The sequence below is a fragment of the Alosa sapidissima genome, chromosome 17 (assembly GCF_018492685.1).
Source record: "Alosa sapidissima isolate fAloSap1 chromosome 17, fAloSap1.pri, whole genome shotgun sequence".
Lineage (NCBI taxonomy): Eukaryota > Metazoa > Chordata > Actinopteri > Clupeiformes > Clupeidae > Alosa > Alosa sapidissima.
The window spans coordinates 30,122,611-30,147,923 of NC_055973.1; the positions used below are offsets into that span (position 1 = coordinate 30,122,611).

Genomic DNA, 25,313 nt, shown 5'->3' on the forward strand with positions numbered 1-25,313 from the left:
ATCAACAGGCATCATTCTCGTCAATAAAAAAAAATGAATGATTGATAGCTACTCAGATGTCCTTACAAACATAACCATCCTGATGTGATATCATTCAACTTCACTGACCATGTGAGATGAGAAGATGAAGGCCATTTATTAAATATTTTGCCTTTGCGGCAGTAAATGTTTGTGTAAACAAGCAATTTATAAAACACAATCCTCATTAGAAACTCAACATAATATGGCTTTCATTGGAGAATGCTACTGTGCAACAAAAAGCAAACTAGTTATTTTATGTTTTATGGTTGTTTATCGACAAGTCAGAAATAGTAAATTCTGAATGTCACAACTAATCTCTCTATGGACGATCACATAAAACTTTCTTACATCTTTGTGTGATTTGTTGTGTGATTCATTACTCAATACCAAGCACAGATTTACTGTTTAATAACTAACAACATATGGTGAGCAATAAGGACCCTCTGTATTCATGGGCACTGTTGAGATGACAATAAGAACCCTCTGTATCCATGGCCACTGTTGAGATGACAATAGGAACCCTCTGTATCCATGGCCCCTGTTGAGATGACAAAACACATAATTCTCAGTTTGCCGTCTTATCCCATTAGATGTAAATCATATGAAGTCATGAATCCTCAAAATAGGTCCTCTCCAATAGTGAACAGAAGAAGAGTTATGGCACTAATTCAGACCCAACCCATATCTGCATCATATGCAATCTTAAGACGCATGAGATTTAAGAAACCTACTGAAATTACTGTGATAGAACACCTTTGCATCATGGACAAGACAATGTGCTGATGGCTCTGAAGGTGGATCGACTCCCTCTAGTGGCCATTCAGGGTTCCTGACTGCATTCATCAGGGAAGGGGCATGACTCAGCTTTGAGTAGATTACCTCCTCAGCCCATGCCCTAGCAACTAGCGAGAGGAAGGAGCTCCACAGCTACAAATCAAAAGAAGTTTGCGGCTCCAGAGGAACAATGAGCTCATAGGCCCTGTGTCTCCTGCCCCTCAGCAAGAGCCAGCAGCCTGAGAGGTGCTAGACATGTCGGCTCGGGGGATTTTCGTGTGGCTGCGTGATATTTCAAAGACATTATGCTGTTCCTTCATTCAACATGTTGATGCTGAAGATATGTGGTTGGTCCCTCTGAGTCACTTATCAGAACCAGAGGGGAAACTCCTACACAGATCGCCTCGGGAGATGGGAGAAAACCTGTCTGTCTCTGAGAGTGACTGAAAAAGGTTGTTTGTGCATGTGTATGAGTCATTGTGTGAGTGTGAGTTTGTATGTGTGCGACTGCATGTGTGTTTATGTGTGTGTGTGGGGGGGGGGGGGGACTCAAACACTTTACAAATTGCTTGAGATGGTTGAGAGAAGTATTTTTATTCAAGAATGCTTAATAAATCTGACATTATTATGTTTGTCATTCATCAATACATTACAATAATACTATCACACACACACACTCTTTTCTACCAAGCACATAAGAATAACACAAGCTGAGGTCTCTTTCCACAACCCATATTTCTCTTATAAAAACACCACCTCTGCTCTCCTCTCTTCTCTCCTCCCCTATCTTCTCCTCTCTCCTCCTCTCTTGTTCTCTCCTCTCCTGTTCTCTCCTCTCTTCTCTTCTCCTGTTTTCTCTCCTGTTCTCTCCTCTCTCCTCCTCTCTTGTTCTCTCCTCTCCTGTTCTCTCCTCTCTTCTCTTCTCCTGTTTTCTCTCCTGTTCTCTCCTCTCTCCTCCTCTCTTGTTCTCTCCTCTCCTGTTCTCTCCTCTCTTCTCTTCTCCTGTTCTCTCTTCTCTCCTCTCTTCTCTCCTCTCTTCTCTCCTCTCCTCCTGTGTCTCTCGCCCATGGCTTGCACTCTGCGTCCCTCTCAATGACCCTCGAAGCATTCCTGCCCATATGGCACTGACCATATGATACTTTACAGGAGAAAACCTAAAATGACCTTTCTGCCTCCTGTGGCATCTTTTGCAAGCCCTCTGTCGCCACCTGGTGTCCATTACATGTAAGGACAACCATGTCCTCTTGTGCCCCTCAACAGAAACATGCCACATGACTCTATTGAAGGTGCTCTGTCCTGGTGACCGTAAACTGGGGAGGGGGGGTGTTACCCTTGACCACGCCCTCTACCTCACGTCCTGCCCTCCTCGGCCGCAGCGGAGACCCCTTGAGTTGGTTGGGGGACAGGGGGGCAGATAAGTGCTGAGCTGCAATGTCCTCACACACACTTAGGTGCTCTGGGACACTGGCGTCTAAGAGAACCTCGTCCACCAATAAGAACCCGTAGAGTCGGGTCACATGACTTCAACATGACTTCAGAGGCCCTCGATGGGAAAAGTCCATCTGTGATTGGCTGCCGACGCTACCTCTTGTTGGGAGTGCGTACCTGGTGCCGGGTCCAGCCGGTTGGAGCTGAGAAAACAGAATAGGAGGAAGTAGAAGAACATGTAGGGGAAGGTGAGCATGTTAAAACCATATAGCATATTAGCATATGCTAACACACCTCAACCACACATATGCTAACACACCCCACTCAACACAAATACAATTTCTAAAAGGAGGACGAAGGTTTGGTGTGTTTTTAAATGTAAAGTGTAAGTCAACTAAAGGTTCAAAACTGTATTCAGTAGCTGATGCAACATACATGTGCTGTTGATCTGGCGTATATTACTATCTTCTGGACAGAGAAGAGACTTCCTAATTCACCGTCCAGGAAGGCCCCTCCTCAGCATGGCGCCAGAAATGTATTTCTTCACTTATTCATTTCTATCTAATCTTAATATCAATATTCACTGCTTGTGTGGAGCAAGAGAGAGAGAGAGAATTCACAGCGAGGGTAGCCTGGCGGTGTGTGTGTGTGTGTGTGTGTGTGTGTGTGGAGCAAGAGAAAGAGAGAGAGAGAGAGAGAGAATTCACAGCGAGGGTAGCCTGGCGGTGTGTGTTTGTGTGTGTGTGAGAGAGAGAGAGAGAACTCACATCGAGGGTAGCCTGGCGGTCGAGGGTTGCTGGCACTGCTCCCAAACGATGACTGAAAGTTGTGGATGGTTTCCTGTAAGATCTGCCGTTCCCTCCCCTGTAAGAACAGCTCATTCATCAGCCCAATCCACTGCCACAGAGCCACGTCATAACGGCTTTATTATTTATGATTATGGATGATTTGAGCTGGATAACACGGCATTGTTATTCAAGGTATTGCAACATGGCTCTGATGAGCCAGAAGAACTCTGGAAAGGGTATATTATTCAGATTTTTATAAACACTAATATACTGTATGCACATGTGTAGTGTGTGTATTCTAGTGCACCAAGGCCACACCTTATCAACAGATGAAAACTATTCTTTTTGAGAGTTCATTTCATAACACTGCACTACCACAACAAGCCAGCAGGAGGGGAGACAGATGGGGAGTTTTCACATGGCCCAGAGCAGTTCCGTTAATTGCCAAACAGGCCCCACCTTCCCAGCGTTGAGCTCCGAGATGGCGGCCAAGATCTGCTGCCGGGGGCCGTCCGTCTTGATACCCAGCTCCTTCAGATCCCCGTCCGTCAGGGTCAAGAAGGCCTCCATGTCCACCTGTAGTCATGAAGCAAAGGAGATAAATGACCAATTATGGACCAATTATGTCTAATGGAAAAGACACACTAAACAATGTGTAGATATCATCCAGCTATGATGGATACAGCGTCTGTCCATGCAAAGTAGTGAAATGCTTTGCTAAAAAATACCACACATTCAATGCATAATCCATTCACCACATTAAAACGTTTATAGTATAAGTATAAGTATATATACTTTTTTGATCCCGTGAGGGAAATTTGGTCTCTGCATTTAACCCAATCGGTGAATTAGTGAAACACAAACAGCACACAGTGAACACACAGTGAGGTGAAGCACACACTAATCCCGGCGCAGTGAGCTGCCTGCTTCAACGGCGGCGCTCGGGGAGCAGTGAGGGGTTAGGTGCCTTGCTCAAGGGCACTTCAGCCGCGGCCCACAGGTCGGGGCTCGAACCGGCAACCCTCCGGTTACAAGTCCAGAGTGCTAACCAGTATATCTGTGGCTTTGCACCAACACAGATCACACAAGGCCGACCTGGCTTGAGCTTGTGCTGTTGTTCAGATTCAAATATGTCTATGATAAACCATACAGTTATCCGAGAGCACTCATCTGTTACCCCAACAAGAGCTGTGTGACTCCTGCCTCCCACAGCACACAGGTGAGGAGTTTACATGACGAAGAGCCACGGAGGCCAAATCGGAGCCAGCTGTTCTGATGAACTATTCTAGGCTATTCTTTTTTCATTTTCATATTGCATTCATTTTTTTGGAGTTGTGCATTGATATATCCATGTTCTTGGTTCAGTCTTTATGCATATTAGAGTTCATCACCAATGGGGCTACAAACGTGCGTGTTATGTCCGTGCATGTGAAGTTCTATCTGTGTGTTGCGGGCACATGCACGCGCGTCCCTGTGTGGGCCGCTGGTTGGTGAAAATGCCAGGGCCGTTTTTTAATCCCAGTCCGTCACTGATCATACCTCTTGCTCCTCAAATATGGGCTGATACTTCTCCAGGGAGAGCTTCTTCAAAATGCCCGTCAACTCATCTGTTCAGAGAGAGAAAACCACATTCATAATTCACATCACGCTTTGCTAACTTGCACAGACTCCTATGCACTCCCATGTTCTTTACAGTATACAGTACTACAGGAAGCTTACTTATTCTACTTTCATGTGTCTGTTTCCATGACAGTCAGATCTCCTTGGGAATGAACAACGCATTTCTCATCTCTGAGATGGCACTCTGGCACATAGCCATGCTCTGCCAACTAATCTTGTGAGGGAACTTAATCACTGACACTTGTAACTCCATGAAAGGCTTTTACGTTCTGGCAGCAGTGCTGTCCTCCTGAGTGCTTCTGACAGGGATGTACATGGGGATTCTAGGAGTTTATCACATCCATCGTAAATAACTATCCAATAATGTGCTTTTAGATCATTCATCATAGATTACATTGGGTCACCAAATCCTCCCATAAGTCTCTGGTTACTACGGTTACTACGAGGAGTGATGTGGTGTTGCGTGGTGTGGTGTTATATGGTGTGGTGTTGTATGGTGTGGTGTGGTGTTGTGTGGTGTGGTGTGGTGTTGCGTGGTGTGGTGTTGTATGGTGTGGTGTGGTGTTGTGTGGCGTTGCGTGGCATGGTTGTGGTGTTGTATGGTGTGGCGTGGTGTGGTGTGGCGGGCGTGGTGTGACGTAGGAGACTCACCCTCGTCTGTGATGGTGCCGCTGCTGGAGCCTCCGCTGCTCTTGGAGCGCGGGTGGGAGGAGGCGGAGGACAGGGAGTCGCCCCCTGGAGGCTTGGGGGTCGGGGAGGGGGACGGCGTCAGCGTGGGGGACGTGCTCTTGGAGGTGGACGAGTTGCCCGACTGAGGACGCTTCTTCAGGTCCACCTTCTGCAGGGGGGGAAAATGGCAAACCAGCAACCAGCTGAGCTATAAAAACAATTTCCTTACGGAGGAAATCAGCTTCACCCTTTTACATGGTGATCATCCTGTTCAAAGACTTTTTAGCACAAAGTCACATCACTACATGTAGACTGTGGCACAATAGCCACGTTTACATGGACACTTTTAATCAGTGTGCTGGTGATTGGTGAGGTCATGCCATTGGTCACCAACCACCACATCACAATATAATGAAACATCATGAAACAATATAAAATATTGTTTCATGATGATGAAGTCATCCTCCTCCTCCTCCTCTTTTTCATCGTACCCGGCGGGTCTGTAGGTCTCCTCCGATCAGGTGATGGGTGCTGTGGATGTCGGGCAGGCTGATCTCGGGGAGGGTGGGTGCGGAGTGCAGCACAGGTAGTGGGGTGGGGCATGGCGTCTCCGGGGCAGTGGCCTTGGCGTCCTGCAGCCCTGCAGCTCTCCTCCGGTGGGCAGCGATCTGGGAGAGCACACTGTCCGCACCACTGCCCCCTGTGGTGGGAAGAGGAAATGCCACTCATAATCTGTCTTCCACTGACTGTACAACAAGTATATGAGGACATCAGTTTTATTTCCAGTTGTGTAATAGTTCCTAGATGTTCTGTACAACGTGTAACTGAAAGTACTACACAACATTGCGTTCAAGGTGTCAATGCATCAAAAGCCTACATTTTCAATTTGCTTATATGGCTGCAATTAAAAATGAAGGATCCTTGAAAATATCGGTTACACTTTACTTGAAGGTATCGACATAAGAGAGACGACATGACACGGTCATGAATGTGTCATAAACATTATAGACAAGTCATAAACATTTATGACATAACCCTTCTGTAATTAAGTGTCATTCGGTTTTTGTCATGACAAGTTAGAGTTAGGGTTAAGGTTAGGGTTATGACAGTGTCATGTCACTCTTATGTAGATACCTAAAGGTAAAGTGTTACCAAAATATCAATTAATGTTGAATTCTTGGTCATAATTTAAAATGCTTTAATGCTGAGTTGAGTGGTAATGGTTATAATTATGGTTATGTTTTTTTAGAAAACACTTTCATCCACAGCAAATGACACCATAATGGCAGTGACCAAACAGAATCTGTACATGTGTGGTTGTCACCTGAGCGGTTGTGAGAGTCGGAGGTGTGTCGGTTGACCCCTGCGACCCCGTTGGAGCCTCCTGAGGAGTGAGGGGAGTTGTAGTTCCCAGAGTTGGAGGGGGAGGAGGAGGGGCCTTTGCCAATGCTGGGGAACCTACTGGGTCTGCTGCTCACCACACGGCTAATGGACGTCTGAGATACACACACACGTCACACACACACACACACACACACACACACACACACAAACACACAAACCACACAAAAAAACAAACACACACACAAAAAAAAACACACACACAAACAACATAACACACATTGTTTGTCACACATATCAAACAAAAACAGACAGATATGCATACAATAGACAACACACTCAGACGCAAACAAAAACAAAAATAAAATCAACAAAATAGCCTAAAAACAGATAAACACACACACACACACACACACACACACACACAGCGAAAGAGTGCACTGACGATGTCAGAGTTGCCGCTACTGTTGAAGTTGGCCTTGCTGGGCCTCTGTGGCATGGACAGTCGTGAGGGCTCGGCCGTCTTGCCCTCCTTCAGCAGGCGCGAGCGGTCAGAGTTCCACGGCTCAAAGTTGGAGGGGGGCAGGAAGGGCGGGATCACCGCCTTCAGCTTGTCATTGGGCAGCTGGGTGAGTGGTGCACCATTCCTCAACTGGCCATGTCACACACACAAACAGACACTCAGGCTTTAGAAACGGAACATTACATTCAGTAAAAGTGTTAATGTATCATCAGTAAATGTACAGTAGAGGTCTACATTTAAAGGGACACCAGGCAAGCCTGATGATTTTTCTCTACGAGACTCCCCCTCGCTCGGTCTGAAGCTCTTTTCCTTTTCTTTGCATCTTCCGTCAAGGGTTTTTGCTGCTTCTTCGCCAGCTCTGCCATTATACACACGTTTGCAACAATCTCTAGCGTTTCGTTAGCCTGCCTCTGTGCTGTGGATGCAGGATGTAAACTGATCATGCTTTGGTCGGCGGGTACGATACAGCGGGATATTCTTCCTACAGGCAGTAGGGGCGGGCGAGAGAGTCTTCATTCGCCCTGTAATGAGTCATTTAACCATATACCGACTTACGAAGATGAGTAATTAACATGAAAACGTTGCCTGGTGTCCCTTTAAATACAAACAGTTCAATACAAACAAAACCCTCTGTCTACTTATTATGGAATAAATGTTCTGGGAGATGACAAATCAAAATGTCATATCTTTAAAAATGTTAAAAATACATATAATAGTAACAATATCATTATGAATTTAACAGTAACATTATTAATGTGTGCATCGTGTGCTTATCAATTATGTATCATTCAGGGATACGAGGTTACCATTGTTGTGATGAGAATGTCGTCTTTTTCAGAGCCAGTTCTTCCAATACCTACAGCAAATACATAACAATGATCGTAGTCACCCCAATACCTACAGCAAATACATAACAATGATCGTAGTCACCCCAATACCTACAGCAAATACATAACAGTGATCGTAGTCACTCCAATACCTACAGCAAATACATAACAGTGATCGTAGTCACTCTAAAACACCTACTGTACAGCAATAACCAAATTACAGTTGCACTGAAATTACCTGGAAAACAAAATGTAAAAAAAGTATTTAGGAACATTTGCTTAAATGGAGGATATAGCGTCTTAGAGCCAAACTCTTCATACGTTCTTTGCACAATGGCCAGGTTTGGTTTGTACTGGTCAATCGTTTGTTTTTACCAGTATCTCTGCTCTTTGGTGCCCATGCAGTACTGATGTCTTGCGTGGGTTGTCCACTAGAGGTCGCTACAGCTCCATTGGGGCCTGTGGCAGGAGCGTTGCTTTTCTTCCAGTCCGCCTTCATGGTTCTGTCCAGTGAAGGCTCCGGCTCATCGGAGAACGGAGTCAGCCGATTGGTGGAGAGGCCGTGTCTCAGGGTGTGGGTCAGTTTCAAGTGGCGGAAGCGATTGGACATGCGGTTCCACCAGGACTGCACATCACGAGACAGACACAAAACACCGCGGCAAAGAATTAATCCATCAGCAATTTTCTAATAATCAAGTATTAGTAAAGAATTAATCCATCAGCAATTTTCTAATAAACAAGTATTAGTAATAATTTGTACTACTTTATTTCAATTATATAAATAGTTTAGTAGCCAGGTTGTGAAGCACGCAGTTCTGCCCGAAATAGAAGCCTGATAAGTGTCCAAAATGCGTTGCAATATGGCCGCCGAGTGGAGGGACTTGCCTAAAAGGACTCGGGCGGCGGTCTCACCTTGAGGCCCCCCCCTGTCATCTGGGGGGAGGGGCATGTTGAGAGACTGGCGGCTCTTGGAGCGCAGGAGGGGTGTCTTCCTCTGCTGCTTCAGCTTCTCCTTATCCACCTGCATACACACAGACGCCAGCAGACGCACCAGCTCTGTGTCTGAAAGAGAGAGAATGAGAGAGAGAGAGAGAGAGAGAGAGAGAGAGAGATGTGACAGATGAAAAAATAAGCACATTCATATAGCAGGTATCTATAATTCTCACCAGGGTCGTTTAGTAGCATGACCAGGTCAAATTTATCATTCTTACCAGGGTCGTTTAGTAGCATGACCAGGTCGAAGGCGGTGTATCATTCTTACCAGGGTCGTTTAGTATCATAACGAGGTTGAAGGCGGTGTATCATTCTTACCAGGGTCGTTTAGTATCATAACGAGGTTGAAGGCGGTGTATCATTCTTACCAGGGTCGTTTAGTAGCATGACCAGGTCGAAGGCGGTGTATCCGTTCTTGGCTCTCAGGTTTACATCCGCTCCCTGGCCCAGAAGGTACTTCACCACGTCCTTATTACTGTGGGCCAAACACACAGGCTTTTTATGAATCCCTTCTTGTCTGTCAGCACTACAATTCTCTGTGTGTGTTTGTTCATGCATATACAGTATGTGTGTGTGTGTGTGTGTATGTAATTTACCCACTTACATTCAAATGGCCTGCATATGTGATGTCCAGCTGTGTGTGATGTCTGTACTACCACTGTAATCATACACCTGTGTGGTGTGTGTGTGTGTGTGTATGTGTGTGTACTGTACCCATGGTAAGTGGCCTGCATGAGTGCTGTCCAGCCGTGCACAGTGTCCTGTTTGTCCATATCGGCGCTGTGGTCCACCAGCAGCTGCACCATCTCCAGGTGACCGCTCACCGCCGCCAGCATGAGCGAGGACGCCCCGTCAGCGTTGGCCACGTTCACCTGCGCCGGCTCCTCATCCAGGATCTCCCGCACCAGCTGCGCGTTACCTGAGCCATTCACACGTATTCATTTAGCATCTGCGCGTTACCTGAGACATTCACACGTATTCATTTAGCATCTGCGCGTTACCTGAGACATTCACACGTATTCATTTAGCATCTGCGCGTTACCTGAGCCATTCACACGTATTCATTTAGCATCTGCACGTTACCTGAGACATTCACACGTATTCATTTAGCATCTGCACGTTACCTGAGCCATTCACACGTATTCATTTAGCATCTGCACGTTACCTGAGACATTCACACGTATTCATTTAGCATCTGCGCGTTACCTGAGACATTCACACGTATTCATTTAGCATCTGCGCGTTACCTGAGACATTCACACGTATTCATTTAGCATCTGCACGTTACCTGAGCCATTCACACGTATTCATTTAGCATCTGCACGTTACCTGAGACATTGTATTCATTTAGCATCTGCACTTTACCTGAGACATTCACACATATTATCACTCTTTTCTGAGTTGCTGGCGGGGTGGCTTTTTTAAATTTATTTATTTATTTATTTATTTTGCCCTTTTTATGCCTTTTTACTGACAGGGCAGTGGAGAGTGACAGGAAGCGAACGGGAGAGAGAGTTGGGGGTGGGATCCGGAAAGGACCACGGGGCGGGAAACGAACCCGGGTCGCCGGCGTACGGTGCAGGTGCCCCAGCCAGTCGCACCACGGCCGGGGCCTGGCGGGGGGGCTTTTAATTCTGAACTAGATGTACCGCAGAGTGGTACAAAATATGACCGCCACCCAGTCCAGCACATTTTTTCCACAAAAATAAGTCATGCTTGTCAAATTGTGTTCATTTCCTACTTTGTTCCTTTTTTGTGTGTTTGTAATTGAGTGTGTGCAGAGAGTGTGTGGTTATTTTTGTGTATGTGTGTTTTGTGTGTGTGTGTGTACTGCATGTGTGTGTGTGCTTGTGTTTGTATGTAGGTGTGTTTGTATGGGTGCATGTGTGTTTATGTGTTTGTGTGCGTGTGTGTGCATGTATGTGTGTGTGCATGTGTAGTGTGTGTGTGTTTACGTGTCTTTGTGTGTGTGTGTGTGTTTTTATGTGTGTAACGCATGAAATGAGTGGTTATGGAATGGGTTGACATGCCCCCTTAAGATCAACATATAAAAAAAAGGTGGTCCTCCTAAACCCTACAGTTCTCGAGATATTCACAGAAAACTGTGTCCGCCCTACCCTCCTTTCGGGGGGTCCAGTCCAGCAGGGAGGCTACAGATCAAAACGAAAAACGATGGTTCCATGCTATCCTTGTGGGGCTACATGCCCAACAAGTTTCGTGTTTCGGTCTTTCAGTGTCCCGGGAATCCTTGACGCAAATTTGGCCATGCGAAAAAAAAAAAAAAAAAAAAAAATCTGACTAAACCTACGCTACGCTAGGTAGCGCGACGGTCATAATAACGGGACACTTATGAAGTAGATCTGGTAAAAAAACTTTAATCGCTGTTCCATATCAATGCTTATGAATGGTAACTATAACAACGATAGTAGCACAGCAGTTGAGCCTGGAGGCAGGCTTTGCAACAATGGAATCAATTGTAAACAAGCTAACTTTCTTGAATTTCCCCTGGGGATCAATAAAGTATCTATCTATCTATCTATCTATCTATCTAACTGTCCATGCTATTGCTGTTATAGGGCCAACGAAAGTTGTACAACAAGCTGAACTAGTGAGCTAGGGACTCAGGCGGAGGCAACTCCCCTCCGCTGCGTGTCGGGGAGTTCTTTGCCCCTTGCCCTCGTCCATTATTTCCGTATAACAGAACACCTCGGCGGCCGTTATCCCTTATTTCAGAAACTTTTATCCAACGCACGACAGAGACACAGAGGCAGGCAGGTAGGCCAGCAAGGTAAGAACAACTACTGAGAAAAACTCTGCATGCTAAGCTCTCTCCTTTAAAGGGACACCAGGCAACGTTTTCGTGTTAATTAATCATCTTCGTAAGTCGGTATATGGTTAAATTACTTATTACGGGGCGAATGAAGGCTCTCTCGCCCGCCCCTACTGCCTGTAGGAAGAATATCCCACTTGCAAGTTCGGTGTATCCTACCCGCCGACCGAAGCAGGATCAGTTTACAGCACAGAGACAGGCTAACGAAACGCTAGAGATTGTTGCAAACGTGTGTATAATGGCAGAGCCGGCGAAGAAGCAGCGAAAACCCTTGACGGAAGACGCAAAGAAAAGGAAAAGAGCTTCAGACCGAAAAAGCATCAGGCTTGCCTGGTGTCCCTTTAAGATTAATTTCAATAATGATGTTCAAACACCGCGGCACACAGCTATGTATAGGAAACAGACATGGATGCAGTTAAAGACTGGGAAGCAGAAGAAGGAAAACAAAACAAAATAAAAACAAAAGAAATATAAATAATAATAATAATATATATGGCCAATTGCAAATGTATGGACCATATGGGCTCTATTTGGACTATCAGAAATGCACCACAAAGCTCATTCTTATCTCACACCCAGTCAGTGGCCGATTTTGCGCCATGCGCTTCACTTTTATTAAGCCTTGCGTCCAGGGTTGTGGCAAAATGTGTGGTCTGGCACATGATCCAAAAATCGCTATCTTACACCCTCTGAAAATCATTACGCCACTGACCAAGACAAACCTGGTCTATAGCGAAAGACGCATGTAAGGAACAGCTGAAGATGCACCGTCATGAGATGTAAGCAGTCCTTAGCAAGCAGTCCCAAACAACTCCTCTGCAGGATAAATAGCCTTAGGATTTGTATTCAGTCATTTGAACATTATTGGGGTAAGGGTTGCTTTTTTCAGGCTACGTTTTCGATTGTAACCTCTTGTCAATCAGTAGCAAAGTAAATAACTGTGTAGAACTGTTTTGCCTATGAGACCACGGTGATGATGGTTTCCACGGTGATGATGGTTTCACTTTGCCTTTCGGTTCAAATAGGCGAGTGCAGAATGCATGTAGTCATAAACAGGTTTCAGTAAAGCAAGGTTTAGTGGAATGATCCCTGTGTTCTATACACGGTCTGGCATACAAGCAGATTCCTTCAAATGCGCCACTGACTGGCAAAATACCGCTGTATATGCGCTGTTTGAAGTTGCGCTGCTTGCTGTTAAAGGGAATGACAGATGTTACTCTGATTGGTTGAAAGGATGTTACGCCCAGAACACACCCATGACTGATTAAGAAACAGAATAACAACCCCTTTAAAACAATGCCTCTGACGTTTGATAACAAAACCACTGGACGCACCCCTAAATGCGTTTAAGCTTTTCGCCACTGACCATTCATTAGATCGCCAAAATAGCCCTTAGAGTTATATCGTATCAAAAGAAATATATATGGCCAACTGCAAATTCATGGACCATATGCATTATATCATATCGATATTTTTGCCCATTGCTTACACACTAAAAATAAATGCTTAGACCAAAACCTCAATACTTCAACTTCTTGCAGCATACCTGAAACACTGAGTAACCATAGCTTAAACACATTCTCTGCTTTGCACATTCTCTGCTTTGCACATTGTTTGCAATTCTGCAACGCACTTATTGCAAAACACTACACACGATGTTCTTACATCACATTTTCAAAAATGAAATCTCCTGTTATGATTGGGAAAACACTTCCATTCAAAATGCAAGTACATCTGGTAATTGGTTAATACCCACACACATACCTGAAAACACTTGTAGAGAAAACTTGTAGTCTTAGCACTACAAATAGACTTCAGGTAAGTTATTGTGTACCTGTTCAGGTGTGCACTTGTGCATTGAGTACCTGTGTACAGTTCTGCATTTGCCCCTTTACTCCCCATATCTAAACCCAATTGAAGAATTATTTTCAGTGGGCCAGTGAAAAGTATATGATCACCAACAACATACCTGCATGCCACTTTTGCAAGCAATGGAAGGGGAATGCAGAGACACTGAGGTGGGGTCAGTTCAAGGGTGCATATGGCACACAAGGTGATATTTTCCCCATTGCCTATCCTGAGAGGACATCGCCTGCGATGTTGACGAGGACTTGTGGCCAGATCTAAACAGAAGGCAGGATCCATAATGCCCCCCCCCCCCCCCCCCCCCCCCCCCGCCACACACACACACACACACACACACACATACTGTATACACACACACATACAAGAAAAAACTCCCATCACCTTCCCACTTTTTATTTTTGTTTTGTTGGTACAATTTTTGTATTTGTTCAGAGTAGATTTACTTACAGTATTGAATTGATAACTGTGATTCTATTTTTCTTTATTTCTGTAAGAATGTCTGTTTTTTTGTAAAAACCTTTGTTGCAAAAAATGTCAGCGGACTACTGCAGATATTCTACTTTTAAGTTTCACAGAAGAGTCTGAGAAAATGAATGACAATATAATTAGAAACACAAAGACTGCAGTGTTTTATATAAAGCACAATCAGTGTGTTGCTTGATCTGAAAGAGTAATTCAAATGGTACATGTGTGTATGGTTTTGTTGCAATAATTACATTTTTAGAAAGGATTGTTGAGTTTTGAATGCAGTGTTTGATTTTGGCATAGATGTGAGTTGTTTATCCCCAAGTGCTTTGTCTTAGTTGGCTGTGTGTAAAGTTTTGACTTTTTTTTTTAGCCAAACTCTGCAAAAAGCGAGTAAGCAAAAGGCAAAAACTGTAACATAACAGACATTTGATGACCGTGAAGAAAATGGCACTCACCTAATTTCAGAGCTCTGAAGATATCGGGCCTCCTCTTCTCGTCGTCTGTACGGCAATATAAAAGCACAAAAAGATCATTTAGGGGTTCAGATGCACCCCCACAATTTGAACTGTTGAAAGTGTTCAAGCTCAATGATGACTTTCTACCCCCCAGAGTTCATAGCACTTCTCACGGCCATTTAAAACATACAAATGTGCTGATATCAACAGAAGGCTGTGGGTCTAGGCAGCTTTACAACAGCAGCGTTGGCTTTGCGTTGGGCCAGACTGGAATAAACGTACCCCTTGAGCAAGACTTAAAAGTCTCCCGTTAACCACAGAGCACCCCAGACACAAGTATGACTGCAAAAATATCATGTGGCTTTCAGCACATCAGGAAGGCAAATAGGCCCTGATGGTAGAAGCAACGGTGTTATAGTCCTGCTCAGGATGATATACTTTGCCTTCATAACAGTATAGCACTTCCACTAACGCTTTCATTCCGCGCAGATGCTATCGGCTCCTCAACCAAAACACACAGGCTAAACCAGGTGAGTGGCCTGGCTGGGGTTCTGAGAGTGTGTGAGAGAGAGACCTCAGCATCACCCCCACACACTTTTAGAGATTTAATACTGAATACTTAAAACACTACACTGGGGCGGCACTAATCTTACAGCGTAGTTAACGGTCTGTACGCTGGGTTATTGACCATTCATAATGTTGGTCTGGTAGATAAGAACTACGTTCTAAAATATATAAAATATGTATTAAATGTTTTCCAGTACTGCTCTCTCTTGTCACTATTCATGCATTGGCTGTGCTGATCCACCCTGAACATCTTGAGCTTCTCTTTGCTAAGATCAAATAACAGGTTTTGTCACAGCAACTTAACGGTCTCTCCTTCTGGAGTAAATTGCCAAAAAACAGCCCAGGCATTTTTCTTCCTTTTTACAAGTGGGGTAATCAATCCAGGTTTCGTAAGGCAGGCCAACCAAGGCTCTAAATTGGCCCATTTTCACACCTGGATGCCAATGTTAGCCTGGCCACTCTCTAGCACACCTGCAGACAGTAACCCCCCCCCCCGGCCCCCCGGCTGATGGGCTGACTTATTCATTTACTGCTAAAGCTGTTTCAGGCGAGTGCTTCTCCTCATCTATCTCCTCTTCCTCACCCATCTCATCTTCCTCATCCATCTCCTCCTCTTCCTCCTCCTCATCCACCTCCTCCTTCTCATCCACCACCTCCTCCTCCTCTTCCTCACCCATCTCCTCCTCTTCCTCCTCCACCTCCTCCTCCTCATCCACCTCCTCCTTCTCATCCACCACCTCCTCCTCCTCCTCTTCCTCCTCCTCCTCATCCACCTCCTCCTCTTCCTCCTCCTCAACCACCTCCTCCTCCTCATTCACCTCCTCCTTCTCATCCACCACCTCTTCCTCCTCCTCCTCATCCACCTCCTCCTCCTCCTCAGCCACCTCCTCCTTCTTCTCCTCCTCCTCATCCACCTCCTCCTTCTCATCCACGACCTCCTCCTCCTCCTCCACCTCCTCCTCTTCTTCTCATCCACGACCTCCCCCTCCTCTTCCTCCTCCTCCTCCTCCTCCTCATCCACCACCTCCTCCTCCTCCTCCACCTCCTCCTCCTTCTCCTCCTTCTCCTCACATACCTGACTGTGGTCTGACCGTGGTGATGGCGTCCAGGTAGTTCTTCACCTCCTTCTGCTTGAGCTGCAGCGCCAGCTCGAAGGCGGTCTTGGCCAGCGCGTTGAGGTGGTCCGGGTCAGCGCCCCTCTCCACCAGCTGCTGTGCCACGCTCACCTTGCCCGCGGCGGTGGCCAGCATGAGGGCGCTCCAGCCGGTGGACTTCTGGGCGGAGTTGGCGTCGGCGCCCCACTCCAGCAGCAGCCGCACCATGGCCTCCTGGCCCAGCTGACATGCCACCAGCAGCGGAGTGACCTCCAGGAACTCCCTGCCCCAGTCCTCGCCGGACACGCCCTCGCCGATGCTGCCGCCGCTACCCGCTGCCGCTGTCCACGCTGGGGGCCTCAGGGATGGCCAGGTGGTCATAGTCGTCCACGAAGGCGCCCGACTCGAGAAGGAGTTTGGCCACATGGCAGTGGCCTCCACGCGCTGCCATGCTGAGGACACTGGCGCCCACGCGGTTGCGGGCGTTGACGTCCGCCCCATGCTCCAACAGGATGAGCGCCACTGTCAGGTGACCAAACCTGGGACCACACAGGTAAACAAAGCACACAGGTAAACAAAATAAACAGGTAAGCAAAGCACACAGGTAAACAAAGCACGCAGGTAAACAAAATAAACAGATAAACAAAGCACACAGGTAAGCAAAGCACACAGGTAAACAAAGCACACAGGTAAACAAAATAAACAGGTAAACAAAACACACAGGTAAACAAAATACACAGGTAAACAAGAGGGGTTGGGGGGCAATTTCAGAAAAACAGAGAGAAAAAAAATAAAATAAAACAAAACGCAAAGTTCCTCTTTACAGCTATAATATTTCAGTCTCATTTAATTGTAGTCACTGACATAATTCTTATAACATATAACCTCATGTGAGATTAATTTTGAGCGATAAACTATTAGTATTGTCACCATAATGACTGTGATGGGATTCAACTGGAGACATATAGCTGTAGGTTATGCCCAAGGGGCACGTGGGCATCTGTGGTCTACTGGTTAGGGAATCAGACTTATAACTGAAGGGCGGTATGTTCCATCCCTTGTTGGCAGGACACATGTGCATGGGGCCTGGGGAGTGAGTGAACAGCTTTCTTCTAGATCCACATCCATGGATGAGGTGCCTCGAGCAAAACACCTAACCTACCAACTCAGGTGCCAGATCAAGAGCTGCTCACAGCTCCGGATATGTGTGTGTGTGTGTTCCTGGTGAATTCACTTCTCCTAGTGTGTGTGTGTATGTGTGTGTGTACTACCCTCATTAAATGCAGAGTTCACATTTCCTTCAGGACAAATAGAGTAACTCCCCTTCATCTCTTCAAGGGGTACGTTTATTCTGTCTTCCCTACGCAAAGCCAATGCTGCTGTTGTAAAGCTGCCTAGACCCACAGCCTTCTGTTGATATCAGCACATTTGTATGTTTTAAATGGCCGTGAGAAGTGCTATGAACTCTGGGGGGTAGAAAGTCATCATTGAGCTTAAACACTTTCAACAGTTCAAATTGTGGGGGTACATCTGAACCCCTAAATAATCTTTTTGTGCTTTTATATTTTCATACAGACGACGAGAAGAGGAGGCCTGATATCTTCAGAGCTCTAAAATTAGGTCTCAAATGTGCTTAATATGTGCTTATATTTTGCAACCTGAGAAGGTTGTGGCATTCACTGTTAAGGACTAGACATCATGTCTAATTTAATTTTAGACATGATGACTATAATATTATGTCAATCATTTAAAAATCACAATAAAATAATAAGTAAGATAACTTAAACTTTACTTAAAATGTCTGATTAAATCAATGACAAAAACAACCAATGATGTGTGTGAATGTGTGTTCTTACTGGTAACGTTTGGGCTAGGCCTACTGATAAAGGAGTTCGGCTATATCTAGGATGTTTTTAACTTTGTCCTCAAAACAAACACAAAGGAGTCGAAAGACGAACATGAACCAATATCATGTCGTGCCGTTGCATGACTAACCGTGTTTAGACTTAAGAAGGGTTTAGACTTTCAAAGCACATTATGGTTTGATGATGATGTCGAGTGGCCTGCGAAACTGTCATTTGATTGCGTAGGATTCTGACTCCTCCCAAACAAAATCAATACTCCACAAATGACTACAATGAACATTCCACAAAACCAACTATTCCTCAAAAATAAGAAAAACAAGTCCTGAAACTTCTACATTTTCACAGTTACACGCGTTTCCCTGGTCTGCACAAGTAAAGAGAGAGAAGAATTTGCTTTGGGTTGTGGATCCACCCATCCAACATCTGTACACATTCAACCAATAACCGCGTAAAGAAAGTGGTACCACACCTCGCAGCTTGCATTAGTGGCGTCCAGCCGTAGTTATTTCGACTGTCCACTGAAGCCCCCTTTCTGAGCAAGAACCGGACCAGATTCTCATGTCCGCTGGCGGCGGAGAACTGAAGGGCCGTGTTCCCCTCCTCGTCTGTGCAGTCAACGGGAACGAGGGAGACTCCCCGGGTGGTATCGACACTGCACTCGGACGCCGCATCCAAACGCAGGCTTCGGCACTGCGTCCCCGAATCGTTCGCCCCAGGTTCAAGAATCCGCTTGGCGCTCTCGTAGTCGCCCTCATCGCAAGCACGAAACAGGAGAGCGTTTGCTGGCACACCGAAATTCATCTCTGAGAAGTCTGTCTTCTCCAGCAAAGACCTAACATTAAAAGTTTTTCACCGCTATTCCCAATGTTTAACGGCGTTTCATGGTTAAAAGACATTGCGTTCGCATTCAAAGGTGTGGAGACTTGATGAAAATATTATATTGTTCCTTCTCTGATTTGTAGAACCTTATCAAACTAACTTTTCCACAACAAATTAACTTATGTTAAAGTAAGCCATAGTTCCAACCGGTGTTCCTCTCGCCCCAGGGAATCTTGAAGTCTTCCCGACAATATGTAGCGCATGCGTTAACTAGACGTAAGAGGAGACGACGGCTGCAAACTTCCTTTGCTATCCAGGGGGCAGGGAGAAGGCGTTCCGTTAGACAGCAGATCTGACTTTGTGGTGAGATTTCTCACAAATCATTCGTCATGTGTTAAGATTGCATAACCCTGAAGCTATTTGGAGAATTTTATTGAGCCTCGGTTATTACTTTAGACAACTTTAGGCCTTTTAACATTAAGGTTTTAGTAACAAGCAACGAGTGGTCGACGTCTTTTTGGTGTTATTGTTGAAGAAAGAGCACCGAACCCTGGGGGACGTCCCTGTGGTGAGCTAGTGAGGTGCGGACAACTGTCCAAGCCATGATACTCTACGTTAAACGAGCGCCCTGTGAGGTAGTATTCAAACCAGGACACCAGATCCAGAGATGGTCATGTTTGAGAGTAGAGAAGGATGTGGTTAACCGTGTCAAAGGCAGCCAATAAGTCAAGCAGAATGAATACTGATGGCTTCTTTAGCAATATGCTAGATTGGGTCTTGAAATATTCACAAGAATCCATAGAAATTAAAAATTCATGCCATTTGATCCAATATTAGTTATGCAGATGTATAGTCCACCAATTGAATTGAAATAGAAATTGTAAAGATTTATATATATATATTTAAATATTTTTTATATTGAAACTTCAATGTGTTACCTTTCATTGGAGACCAAGATTATGCTTCTACATAAAATGGGTTCATATGCAGTAAGCATTTGATTGTCAGTATGCATTTTGGATAACCAAAAGTCCTATGGGGAGTTTCCAGCATTTTACAAAACGCATGACCTTGGCAAATAATGGTCTAAAGTAAGTAGTTTTCATTCTATATTGATCTATTTTTGCACACAGCTTCACAAGATCTGATGCTAGGGCTCAGTTGTGTTTCTAAGTTATCTCAAGTGACCTAGAGGGCTGAAATGTGGTCAGTTCAGGATGCTTGTTATCCGGGAGAATGAGAAAATAATATTCTAGCCTCTGTAACTCTGTGTCAGTACATCACACAGTTTTTCTGATTGTTGTCCAATAAACTACAGTGTATACGCTTTCTAAAGAGGTCAGGCATTTGATTATAGGCCAAAGTATGTAAGCAATGATCTCCTAAGTAGATAATGTGCAATGTCGGGCAAAATACTCAAAATGGGCGTATGCATATACGAATTTAAGGCTTTTGTCACAGACAGAGCAGTTTGCAGTTGCTATGATTTCAAAGTCGACCCTGATGCTAGGGTTTGGAAAGATTTCCCAATTGTGAGTTGTCAGACTCTTCACAATGTGAAACAAAACAATAAGTCTGGGGAATATAGGCTAGGAAATAAGCCTAATAGTACCGGTACTTGGGTTTATTGGATTGAATTTGGACTGCATCTTTGTTATGTTACAGTAAACGGCAAACTGACACACTATAGCCTAATCATATGAAGCTAATCTCTTTCAGGATTTTACATGGCCATTACTTAAAATGATTGTAGTTTACACTTACCTGAGATTAGCAAAATCAACCCATAACAGATGAGCAAAAAAAAAAAAAATTATATTGAAGAACTGATTAAATGTGGAGGATTTAGTGAATCACGATAGATAGTCTGCTTGTTTTCTGGGCCTGTGTTGCCTTCTATCTCCGCTCCCAGCTGTCCAGTATGACTGGTGTTTTTAGGTTTGATTAGTGGCTTATCTCCGACCTGTGACGCGTGCAGGACCCAGCCTGTGAGACAGACTGTGTGTTTTGGCTGTCGGGGAACTCGGCTGTTGTTGTGATAGTGCAAGCAGAGTCCATGCCATTGTGTGTTCTGTGAAATCAACCAGGGTTTTAGGCTGTTGATGCCATGTGTTTGTACCAGCCAAAAGTCTTCCAAATATTGAAATTGTATTTAGGTAAAGAGTTTTGACCAAACAGTGACACATAACTTAATTGTTTGATGGGCCCATGGCTTTCCTTGTAGCTTAAATGTTTTTTTTAATGGAAACAAAATCCACTTGTTTCCATTAAACTATTAACACTATTTTGGCAGCACCTTGTAATGTCTGGCATGCAATATCAATATCAGACACTAGGGGGCACCCAAACCTCATTCTTCTCACTGCTGTGCTTTGACCATCAAGGTCAGACTCTCGTCTGTCTCTTGGTCACCAGCAATTACATTCACTGTTGATGAAGTCTGCCAAATGCATCACAATGCATGAAAAATGGCTGCCCTAACCTTTGAAAGCTGGCCAAGAACAACAAACAACCACCCGGATGGTCACAGACCTTGCTGAATTGCCTTGTCAAACATGATATACAGTCAGCGCCACTGTCGTAAGTGTCCACGTCGCATCCCTCCACAGAAACAGCAGACACGACTCGGAGCATAAAACACCAGCGGTGACAGCAATCCGTAGCGTTAGCAAAGGACAGCTACCCCCAAGTAACTTTGAATGCCCTTAAAGTACATAAACACAACATCTTGTGAGGAACTTATTTTGTGGCCAAATAACCACGAGTCTTAAAGATGCAGTCTGATTTTAATATAATACACTTTGTGGCAGTCTGATTTTAATCTAATACACTTTGTGGCAGTTGAATTGAGTTGCTCCTCACCATCCCTAAGCTGTCCTGTCAGTGTCCGTGCTCAGAGCTCAGTGTCCGTGCTCAGTGTCTGTGTCAGTGTCCGTGCTCAGTGTCAGTGCTCAATGTCCGTGCTAAACAAAATGCTGTTTGTGCGAGCAGTCCTGGCTCTGGCAATGTGAGGTAAACAGAGTGGATGTAATTTAATTGGCTCTTGAGCTGAAATTTCAACAACCTTTTGCTGGAATTGTGGCCTTGAGTAAGATAATGAGGTAATTCCACTAGAGGCAGCTCAAAATGAGACCTCTCCTTTATCCATGCTTTCTCTGAGACATATTTGAGCTTATATATCTCAGTTTGGGCCATTTTCTTCTATGTCTTAATTTCATCTCCTGAGAAATAGCCCTCTTCTTGTCTCAGCTCAAGTGTAATGTAAGTTCAACTGAAGATCTCAAAAGAGCTTCACAGTCTATTGTTATTGCTCTGTATTTCTCCTAAGGGGCTTTAGGAGAAACAGGTGAGATCTCAGTTAGAGCTGATTTATGTGTTGTTAGACAAAAAAAATATATTTTGGTCAGTAATCCCATTTCTCACAGTGCACACATATCATGCTATTGTTTTGTCATTTTTTTATGTGTGATATGATCAGCAGCATGTCTAATTATGTCATATTAACACCGATGCCGTCGTTCACTTCTGCATATTTCCTCATTGCGTTTTATTCTTATGATGACTCAGTCGTGACATAGGAATATGCCTGTGATGGAAATTTCCACTGAAATCCTCCCTGGGGCGTTTCCTTGTTTTCCCCCGGAACATTATAAATAGCAAAGTAAACTATTTCAAGAGCAGAATTAATCCAGAAGGATACTTAAAGTGACATTTAATTACTCTTCCACATACTTGGTCACAACGGAAATTACATTGCCAGTTTATTTCCACCCCTGGTCTCCCACTGGAGGAAGCTGATAGCTTCAGGCCGCTGTACGGTGCTGTTTCATGAGCAATGCAGGTCTCATAGCAGAGGGTCAGTTTATTAATCCTGACCTCTTCCTCTGAGCCCTTCCTCCTTCCATCACAAGGGAGCCCTTTAATCAGATCTGCTACAGTTCCAAGCACCCCCACATCGGTATAAGATCTGCTACAGTTCCAAGCACCTTCACATCGTTATAAGATCTGCTACAGTTCCAAGCACCTTCACATCGTTATAGGATCTGCTACAGTTCCAAGCACCCCCACATCAGTATAAGATCTGCGACAGTTCCAAGCACCTTCACATCGCTATAAGATCTGCTACAATTCCAAGCACCTTCACATCGTCAGCACCTTCAAATCAATTCCAGCGGCACTCCAGATTAACCACCATGAGTGTTGGCCAGCATTTACAAAGGGAGGCCTTGGTTGATGCTCAGTTCTGTGTCAACCATGAACAATTCTCTCATTCTCAGACAAATGGTCACCAATGTTAACATGGTATCTCTACACGGTGAATGTATATAGAAATGGTTTAGAAATGTAAATGGTATATACTGTATATGTATATAATGTATATGTAAATGATATGGATCGGTCCTGCTGAGGCTTTGCATAATTTGTAATTCCTCCCACCATAGTGTTGTGTGTAGAATGTTGTGTTGTATGTGTTTTGTGTTGTAGGCCTCAAACAGGCCCATTTTGCTTTGATCTCTATTTCTAACACCAACCACAGAGGACGCGCGTGTCAAATCCACTCATGTGATAGTTTGAAGTCACCCAGCCATGAACAGAGATCCATACATCTTACTTTACCCCCCCCCCCACACACACACACTCCTCTGCCAGCCCTGCGCATTGATCAAGGCAAATAAGATATCAGCAGAGCGCTGTGTGATAAATGCCTGTTGACAATGGAATGGTCGGCTACTCCTCTGTAAGCGAGTTACGACGCGTGCGATTACGCTGGCGCCGACGGGAAGGGACGCTGTGAAGGCAGAGTGTTGGAGCGTCGCCAGGGCGACCCCGAGGAGCGCTACGGCTCATCTCCCGCAGCGCACAGCTGTGAAATGAATGTTTGTGTTTTTGCGTGGTGCTCACACACACGACCGGAGAGGGAGCTGCTGACACTCCATCCATCTAGTGTCCCGTAATTAAGAGCAGGTGTGAAGACTCCTGGTCCTGTATTTGGGCCGCTGCTGCCGCTGCAGTGCAGAGTTCTGGCTCATGGACAACGAGAGAGAGAGAGCTGGGAGAACCACAGTGATTACTGGACAGAGAGAGAGTGAGAGCTGGGAGAACCACAGTGATTACTGAACAGAGAGAGAGTGGGAGCTGGGAGAACCACAGTGATTACTGGACAGAGAGAGCTGGGAGAACCACAGTGATTACTGGGCAGAGAGAGAGTGGGAGCTGGGAGAACCACAGTGATTACTGGACAGAGAGAGCTGGGAGAACCACAGTGATTACTGGACAGAGCTGGGATAACCCCAGTGATTACTGGAGTGGCTCAACTCCCAATTAAACGTCAGAGGCTCGAAGTGCATGATATACTGGAGCTGGCATGCATCAACACTGATATATCTCAATGCAGACAGACATTCAACAGATCCCATGAGACCACAGAACATACAGTACTCACAAAGAATATTTACTGCTTGGGTCCCATGGGAATGTAACCAGTATCAACTAATTAATTTCAGCTGTGACAACAACTAAACACAAACAAATCATCAATACTTAAAACTCAAACATGATGAATGGAAGATACTGTACAGTATCTATAGATGTTCAGTTATGTCCATTATCATTCTTTTACACAAAAGCTAAAAAAGAAGAGAAGAATTGTGGGTATGGTGCATTTCCTGTTTTCTAATGTTCCGTGAAGTGCAGAATTCCAATTCTTGCTTCCACTGACTCATTCATCAATGTGGCGGCACGGGGCCAAGAAACATCACCGTTTACGATTGCCTCTGAGACAGATAGACGTGATTAGAGGACACTGCTCTTCTTGTTCCATTACGAATCAATAATTCATTTATCCATTTAAACTCCAGTTTTGTTCAGTCACTGTGCCCTTCACAAATACTTCTTAAGATCAGTGTGTTTTTTTTATCTCTCAAAAGGGGTTTTGGGGGTACACTTGATGTTACATACCCCTTATTAATATCGAATGCACACCCTCCGAGGTGCTGGTAAGGGAAAATAAACTAACAAAAACTTGGTCGCCGCACACTCTATCTCTTAATTCTTTCGGCCTGTCAGCCTTTGTCAAGATTCCACACATACCCTTTGGGGCAGCCGTGGCCTACTGGTTAGCGCTTCGGACTTATAACCGGAGGGTTGCCGGTTCGAACCCCGACCAGTAGGCACGGCTGAAGTGTCCTTGAGCAAGGCACCTAACCCCTCACTGCTCCCCGAGCACTGCTGTTGTTGCAGGCAGCTCACTGTTTAGTGTGTGCTTCACCTCACTGTGTGTGTGCTGAGTGTGTTTCACTAATTCACGGATTGGGATAAATGCAGAGACCAAATTTCCCTCACGGGATCAAAAGAGTATATATACT

The 25,313-nt window shown here is 45.0% G+C and overlaps 1 protein-coding gene across 1 annotated transcript; it reads right to left on the minus strand.

The window, feature by feature from the left end:
* Positions 1–1,733: 1,733 nt before the first annotated feature.
* Positions 1,734–19,177, minus strand: LOC121687983 (ankyrin repeat and SAM domain-containing protein 6-like). Its single transcript, XM_042067242.1, is given in 17 exon segments — positions 1,734–2,426; positions 2,991–3,087; positions 3,471–3,587; positions 4,551–4,618; positions 5,283–5,469; positions 5,792–6,000; positions 6,625–6,796; positions 7,087–7,293; positions 7,971–8,020; positions 8,367–8,621; positions 8,910–9,053; positions 9,353–9,459; positions 9,699–9,903; positions 14,604–14,648; positions 16,246–16,601; positions 16,603–16,803; positions 18,599–19,177. Coding segments are annotated over 17 exon segments (2,802 nt in total). The 5' UTR covers positions 18,931–19,177; the 3' UTR covers positions 1,734–2,376.
* Positions 19,178–25,313: the final 6,136 nt, after the last annotated feature.